Source organism: Salvelinus sp. IW2-2015, unplaced genomic scaffold (assembly GCF_002910315.2).
Source record: "Salvelinus sp. IW2-2015 unplaced genomic scaffold, ASM291031v2 Un_scaffold1617, whole genome shotgun sequence".
Lineage (NCBI taxonomy): Eukaryota > Metazoa > Chordata > Actinopteri > Salmoniformes > Salmonidae > Salvelinus > Salvelinus sp. IW2-2015.
The window spans coordinates 151,555-160,190 of record NW_019943036.1 but is presented as its reverse complement, the minus strand read 5'-3'; the positions used below and the strand labels follow the sequence as shown (position 1 = coordinate 160,190).

The window sequence follows — 8,636 nt, the reverse complement described above, 5'->3', positions numbered from 1 at the left end:
AGTCTCTACTTTTATCCAATGTAAAAAACACTTTCAAATTTTGAGCCGGTCGGTTACAAATGTTCACTCCTAGACTTGCCACAACAAAAGGGGTTGAATACATATCGACTTTCAGCTTTTAATTTGTATTAATTTGTAAGCATTTCTAAAAACATAATTCCGCTTTCACAGGGGGTTGAATGGGGTATTGTGTGTAGGCCAGTGACAAATCTCAATTGAATCCATTTTAAATTCAGGCTGTAAAACAAGTCAAGGGGAGTGAATACTTTCTGAAGGCGCTGTCATTTCCTGCAATTCTACACATTTTGACACAGGGCAGATAAATTATACTTTTTATAGCTAACTTCCTGCAATTCTACTCATTTTGACACAGCTATAAAAAGTATAATTTCTCTGCCCTAACTTCCTGTAATTCTACACATTTTGACACAGGGCAGATAAAATATACTTTTTATAGCTAACTTCCAGCAATTCTACTCATTTTGACACAGGGCAGAGAAATTATACTTTTTATAGCTAACTTCCTGCAATTCTACTCATTTTGACACAGGGCAGAGAAATATACTTTTTATAGCTAACTTCCTGCAATTCTACTCATTTTGACAGAGTTGCGAGAAATGTTTGCAGTTTATAATACATCTGAGGGAGACTGACTAACAAATTCACTGGGGGCCATCCGGCCAGTAATTCTACCATAACTACTAAGTATAGCTGGCCGCTAGACTAATTTACCAATCTAATAATTTTTTTGCTGACATCAGTGGTGGAAAAAGTACCCAATTGTCATACTGAATAAAGATACCTTAATAGAAAATGACTCAAGTAAAATACTACTACAGTAAAAGTCTAAGTATTTGGTTTTAAATATACTTTAGTATCAAAAGTAAAATAAATAATTTCACATTCCTTATATTAAGCAACCCAGACAGCACACTTTATTATTCAAGGATTTTATTACAATTTTATTTAACTAGGAAAGTCAGTTAAGAACAAATTCTTATTTACAATGACAGCCTACCCCGGCTAAACCCGGACGACGCTGGGCCAATTGTGCGCCGCCCTATGGGACTCCCAATCACGGTCGGATGTGATGCAGCCTGGATAGCCAGGGGCACACTACAACACTGACATTTACAAACAGCATTTTGTTTAGTGAGTCTCAGATCAGAGGCAGTTGGGATATTCTCTTTATAACTGTTTGAATTGGACCATTTCTGTCCTGCTATGTATTGAAAATGTAACAAGTACTTTTGGGTGTCAGGGAAAATGGAGTAAAAAGTAAATGATCTTCTTTAGGAATGTAGTGGGGTAAAAGTTGAAAAAATATATAAATAGTACAGATACTCAAACTACATAAGTAAAAAATATTTTAAAAGTACTTTACCTGGCTGTCAGTGACTGACATGAGAAACTGCTGATGCACAACATTTTGAAATTGTACAAATTCAAACTGTCAACAGTAAGTTGAGACCCAGAGTGATTTTCCACAATAATATATTCAGGGAGCTCAAAGTATTGGGACAGTGACAATTTGTTGTTTTGTCGCTGTACTCCAGCACTTTGAAATGATGCAATGGCTGTGAGGTTAAAGTGCAGACTGTCAGATTTGAGGGGATTTTCATCCATAATCAGGTGAACCGTTTAGAAATTACAGCACTTTGTACATAGTCCCCCCATTTTAGGGGACCAATTCACTTGTGTATTAAAGTAGTAAACATTTTAGTATTTGGTAATATATTCATAGCATGCAATGACTACATCAATCTTGTGACTATAATTGATTGGATGCATGCTGTTTGTTTTTGGTTGTTTCAGATTATATATCATTAATTTATATTGGGCACAAAATAATGTATTGCCATTTGAGTCACTTTTATCACAAATTATAGAATATATTTTGAAACACTTCAGGATAATCCTGAATGAATCGTGAATAATGAGAAAGTTAGATGCACAAATATCATACCCCCCCCAAAGAAATGCTAACCTCCCCTTTTATTGTAATGGAGAGAGGTTAGCATTTCTTGGGGGTATGATATTTGTGCATCCAAATCTGTCATCGTCATTCACGACTCATTTAGGATACACATCTGAATTTGTCCCAATACTTTGTCCCCCAATTTTATGGGACCATGTACAAAAAGTGGTGTTTAGAATTTAACTGTTCATCCGATATGCATGAAAATACTCTCAAATTAAAGCTGACAGCTTGCACTTCAACCTCAGTCATTGCATCATTTCAAATCCAAAGTGCTGGAATAGAGCCAAAACAACGTGTCCCTGTCCCAATACTTTGGGCGTTCTCTGTATAATATATTTTTATTGATCCCTGCTCTACACGTACGTACTTCTACTCTGGGTGTATCGCTGTGTGTTTATATCTAGAGACATTTGGTACACAGTTCCTTCACATGGGTCTGTTCTCGCTTTGCCCTTGAATGTCTGAATTGTGTGTTAGTGTTTCCGTTCCATATGATTATCATGCCCTTCTGTTTTGTAGGTGTGAGAGAGACCCTGTAGGGGTGGGTGTGTCCTTTAGAAGTCTATTAATTACTAACAGTGTGTTCCTTTTCCATTTATTTCCTCTAATTTGTATTTTTTCCATGTCTCTGACGAGCCTCTTAGAAGTGTGGCTGACTCTATGCATTCTCTTCACCCCTAGTTTGTGAAACAAATCTATTAAAAAATAAGTGGTTGGAGCGTTTTGGCATTTGTGTGGTTTAATTGTGACCAGAACATTACCATATGATTCCCTTATCACATGTCTGTCCCACTTTTTACCGACAGAGGAAACAGTTCAGTTTGTTTATAACCAGCAGATGGCAGTATTGACTACAGGTACCAGCAGCTCTACCAAGTTGCTCAAAACAAACATGTTTCCAGTTGGATTAGTCCTATGTACGGTATACACCATCCAACTAAATGCTTACTTGCATGTTCCTTTGATAATGCAACAATGAAAAATAAAAGATAAGAATACGAACTAAGTAAATAGCTCAGAATAGAAAACATTTTAGCATAAGTATAATACAGGAAGGCACAATTTATAGTCCAATATTTACATGTGTTTTGAGGAAGGGGGTGATTGGGGGCCAAGTGTTTAAATAGTGCATTATTTAGACATAGTCTGCTAGACACAGGTGTGTGGATGACCGTGGGCGAGAGTCAGTGCAGGTGTTCAGCAGGGGCTAAAAGAGTGACTTGTCAGCAGGGTCTAGATGGAGGATATTCACGTCAACCAGACACTGGACAGGAAAACAACCATCCTACAGCTCCATACATGACATGCCCCGTCCTTTCAGTAGACTTACCATCACAATACCATCTACCACAACATGGACGTCAAACCAGTGAGGTGCTCTTTTTACTGAAATGTCCTCCAACAATGTGCCTGTACTTTCCATTCTTCATACAGTTCATTGACATCACAGCAACAATGTCCTGTAATGTTCTTTTCAATGTGGCAGCATTTGTTGAAAAGGAAAATTCTCCGTCTCTCATGGTCTTCCTTCCCTAGTCCATACCCTCAAAGTACCTCAGGAAGCCATTGGWCTTTTTGTGATTTTCCCACGTCGCTTCGGTTGTTTCCTTGAGTAGACAATAGCCCCCAGGTCTACTCACAGGTTAATGTGTGTCTGTTAGAATGTGACCACAACACAGCTCTGGGAAGAAGAGACGTGATGACGGCCATRCGCTGAGGGATGCTGACCTTTATTTGGACGCCTCTAAGTGCTAGTGGTTCTGCCAATTCCGTTCCATGCCTGCACTGACCACATTCACAGCCCCCTTCACTGGTTGCAATGACTCATGGTTCTTAAAACGTTTTTGATTGACAGTTACCTAAAGTGAGTAAAGGGCTATTTTCTGTTTAGTGTGTGCGCCTTGTCTAGAAGACTGACTATGTACCTTTTTAAAGATCATTCAAATAGGTCAAAGAGAAAAGTCGCTTTGAGAAGTCAAGCACTCATTCATTTAATCTGAGAGAAACAGACCACACAATACATTTTACATAACACTGCAGGAGATAAGACCAAACCTAGAGGTGATTTTCTTTTAGGAATTATACATTTCTTCATCTTCCCTCCATGCAGCCTCTGTGGAAGACAACAGCCCTTCAACTGCTACAGTTCTCCCTCCATGTCACTCAATACAGGATGAGAGTGAGGTAAAGACAAGGGCGCAGAGAAGAGTGAAAGGAGGAATGTTGATGGGCATCATGGAGAGTGTGAAGGCAGTAGAATAGACCGGTGAGGGGAGAGATTACACCTTTTGTGATGAATATGATGGAAAGTACAGGCATAAGAGGTAAAGGACAGGAGAGTGCAGAGAGTAATAATATGGACGATGATGGAAAACTGGTTGGAGAGGGTGAGAAGTAGGGAGAAATAAATGGGTTGAGTAGGGGGAGAGAAGGGAGGGAGCCAATAGCCACTGTTGTAAGATTATACCCCAGTCAACAGGATATAATCAGAGCTCAATTGTAAATCAGCATAGTAGCGCAGCTCAAATCAAGCTGCCACAACAAACTGTCAAGAAACGGGGTGTATCAAGGATAAGCCCCTTTTAGACAGATCGAGCACCAGCTTTTATCCTGATTTGATCCTACCTTTCCGCAAGGGAGTAAATTAATTACTAAATCCCAAGGGCAGGGATGATCTCATTTAACTGATATTTGATTTCCAATGCCCGGTCTTAGCCTCAAACTGTGATGCTGTGTCCAGCATCATGCCCTGAAGCGCTTCCTCATCCTTCAAATCCTTGCTTCTTACATTTCAGCACTAAAGCCTTCGCCTGAGATCCATTTTTTTGTAACCCTTATTTTACCAGGTAAGTTGACAAGAAAAACATTAATTTACAGCAATGACCTGGTGAATAGTTACAGGGGAAAGGAAGGGGGGGGATGAATGAGCCAATTGCTATAACAAGGTTATGTACACTTCTGGTAATGGGCAGGTAACCCTACCTATAGGATGATTGTAACCATTTAGGGAAATGTTTCCTTCGTTACAACTGAACTAACACCACTTGTGTTAAATCATCAGTAGCACTTTGCTGTCCTGCTGTGATCGACAGACAGATTTATGCTGTAAAACATGACRGGGTTTTCTGAATGGTCAGGGAAAGCTGCTTTGTCTGAACTGTGATCACAGAACAGGCTTTGTTCTCTGTTCAAAGCCTGCCCCATGGGACATCAGCTTCAGAAAACGTCCCTGACTAAATATCAAACACAGGCATCCAACTACAGCGACATACTTTAAGTCACAGTGAAATAACTGAATGACTATATTTTTGGTTCAAAGGCATAGTGTTGTGAATGTGCTGGGCAGCATTGAGGCTTCCATTCATTTGGATGACACTGGCATACTGAGGTGACAGTAGGTCCAACTGGACAGAAAACACCAGCGTGTTTGGTTCAGTTTCTTTGTGTTTTATTCACATTTAAAAGATTATCATGGCAGCACATTCCTCGATCAGTCTCTCTCAGCGAGACTTCCTGTCTCACCCGGGTCACTTCCTGTCCGGCAAATAGCGCTCAAAACCATAGAAAACAAAAATCAGAAACAAAGTAAATCCCCAGTCATAAAAACAGAACAATATACTTAAAGGAATAGTCACCATCAGGATAAGAACGGAAAGAGGGGAAAAAGCAGCAGGTCTTTTCTTTGTCTCCTGTGAGATGTGCTTTCTCTGAGCAGGCACATGAACAGTAACAGCAGATTGGCCCTCAGACCAACCTCAGCTTTAACACATCACACTGACTGACAACATGCCATGTATGTCCACAATGGCACCCTATTCCCTACATAGTGCACGCCATTTGATCAAGCTGATCAAACGCAGTGCACTATGTAGGAAATAGGGTGCSACTGTGGACGCACACCGAGTCACTCACCCAGACAGAGTCATGGATCCAATGAAACCCACTGATAAATAAAGGGAGACTGCCAGTTGAGAGGGAGGTGCAGTGCAGCAGGGGACTAGAGATATCAGGGCTGCAGTGTTGCCAAACTCAGTGGGTCAGACTGATGTCTTGGGGTGCCTGTTGCAGAGCAAGGCCGACACGCACCAACCCACACATGCATAAAACCTCACACACACTGAAAACAGCCCCTCTGAGCATGAGCTAGTGTTTGCATATGCATGCTTTGAACGATGTTCGCGTCCCTGTGGCTAGGGGCTGGTGAGCCTCAGTAGAGCCTGCTAGAGTCTAAATATCTACATGTGCAGAGAGGCTTCCAGAGAGTCTATAGATGTACAGTAACTGTGCATCATCCCCAAAATGCCCTGTTCCTCCAGGAATATATTCTAGAAGCTTCCATGCTATAGACCCAATGAGAAGACAGCATCATAGCCCAACACTTCTGCTAGAGTCCAGTCTCAAGCCCATCTACCTCTGTCTGTCCATCAATCGCTCATCTGTCCATCTGGGGGACAGCAGTGAGCAAATTGAAACAATGGAGTTCAAAATGGACACAAATCCTAAAAGGAAACTCGCAACTCCTTTATAGGCTTCCTCCCGACCATCATCATCCTCAGTAGATGTCCAGTGGTTCAGGGTTCAATTGTTTGTGGTTGACCGTAGTGAAATGTAGCCGTCGTCAAGCAGTTGTTCGTTGTCCTGGTGAGTGTAGGTTCACTGGTACTGGAGGTAGTTCTTGAGGGTCTCTGGCAGAGGGAGGGTGTCTATCTGGTTGACTCGGTCCCGCCCCAGAGCCAGCCTGGCCACTCGCCTGCACAGGTCCATCAGGGGGAGGGGCTCCGCTGTGACAGACAGGAGAGAAGAGAGGACTTTAAAACGGGGTAAAAAAATATTGAATGTTTACATACATTTACAGATGTAATATATGCTATTTCAGAGGGAGTGCATTTAATATAAGTGTAGACTGAGCAATATATCATCCTCAGAAGAGCTTTTAAGTGCATGTGTTTGTCAGAGAGATCTTCCCACACACACAAGCTTTGATAATGAGTGCGCCCTTCACGGACGTCAGCTTGACCGTTCCACCTGCCATGACCACAGAGCAGACACTCTCCTGAGCACCTTGTGAAGGTGATACTCAGGGGCTCGCCACACACAGTCTCCCTCACTGTTGAGTCACTGGCCACATGGCTTTGAATAGACAGGGTGGACGGTGTCAAGGAGGACCCTAGGGAATCCTCTAAATGGACTGGTGCCCTTGTAGCTACGTGACCACTAAACAACACAGTAAGATATATAGACACACTAACATTAGCCTCTCCTGTATTTTACACTAGATGTTTCCATAGGAAGGTTGTGATTCCAACGCAGGCTTGCTGGTACAGTACTTGACATGATCTATTTCACCATTTCATCATCATATAATTCATGTTCTTAAATGAACAAAGATGAAAAAGAAACTTGCGAGGTGTTGGGTTGAGTAAACCACTTCAAGGAACAGTAACATAGCATGTTATTCAGTAGAGCCATGGGAATTGCATAGGAGGGATGATAATTATGATGCTGCTGCTGCTTCCTGGAAACTGTCCAATCACCCAGCTGGCGCAAATGTTGCCGTCCGGCGACCAATGGTGCCGTCAAACAGCGGGAATCTGAGCAGGAACCTGCTATTGTCTTCGGTGCATCAACTGTCTGGCTGAGCTATCAGACACCACACTGCTCCAGTGAGTGTGCCTGCATGGAGAAACGTGTATGGTGCTCATCTTTTGAGAGTCATGCTTAGTTTGAAATAGTCCTCAGAAAAAAAGGACAAAGGGGACAGGAAGGGGGAAGAAGGCACACATAGCCCAACGGAGTCCATAACAGCTACATGTTGAACCAGCACATCTGCCTTGGCGTGCTGAACTGCATGCCATGTGAGCTCATGAAAACACAAATCATACTTCAAACATGGGGGAAAAAGCAAAAACAGGACAGGAGGTATTAAGTATTAATGGAAGCAAATGAACTGGAAGTGGTTCAGTTAAATGGACTAGAAAGTAACTCTCCATCCTGCTCTTCCTGTCCCCTTCATGTCCCCCCCACGGGGACTCTCGGACTGATTCAGGCCTGGGCTCAGGTCCTACCCACAGCAGTCCAGGGCTATAGCTCTGGGAGGATCAGTAGCATGCACTAGGCTTGTATATAAGTGGTAACAGATGACCTACATATAGGCCTACACATACATGTAGAAAGACGTGTAGACACACCTTCCTATGACTAATACACCGAGCAGTCCCAGTACAAAGTGTCTGAGATAGAGGGAGCAGGGAAAGCAGACTGACTGGTGCATTGAGGTGTAACAGGTTGGTGCCTTTCACTGACACCATCCTCCAGGCTATTTCAGAGCTACTGGATGCAGGTGACCCAAAAAGTGTGCTGTGTGTGTTCAAAACACAACCCACTTGTGTAATTTCAGGAGACACGCATTAAGAAGGTATCTTGATCCTGCTGTCCCAGTTTCCTCTCCATCTGTGTCTCGGATCAATCTCTGCCTCCAGCTCTCGTTTCCTCTCAGCCAGGAGTGATGCCAATAGAACTGACGTCAGGATATTCAGTGAGGAACAGACTTGTTGACTCCAGACTGGGAGCTTATCTAATCAATATGGAGAACTGTCAGTGGAGCGTGTAGAGAAGGATAACATCTCAAACTGTGCACCAGTTCCAATGACCACCT

At 42.4% G+C, this 8,636-nt stretch overlaps 1 protein-coding gene across 3 annotated transcripts in view; it reads right to left on the bottom strand.

The window, feature by feature from the left end:
- Positions 1–2,374: 2,374 nt before the first annotated feature.
- Positions 2,375–8,636, bottom strand: part of LOC112071446 (SPRY domain-containing SOCS box protein 4) — a 45,493-nt gene continuing 39,231 nt past the window's right edge. For all 3 annotated transcript variants that reach the window (XM_024138909.2, XM_024138907.2, XM_024138908.2), the window contains one exon: positions 2,375–6,762. In XM_024138909.2, the coding sequence (XP_023994677.1) occupies positions 6,635–6,762 (128 nt within the window). In that variant the 3' untranslated portion in view covers positions 2,375–6,634. The remainder of the gene's footprint in view (positions 6,763–8,636) is intronic.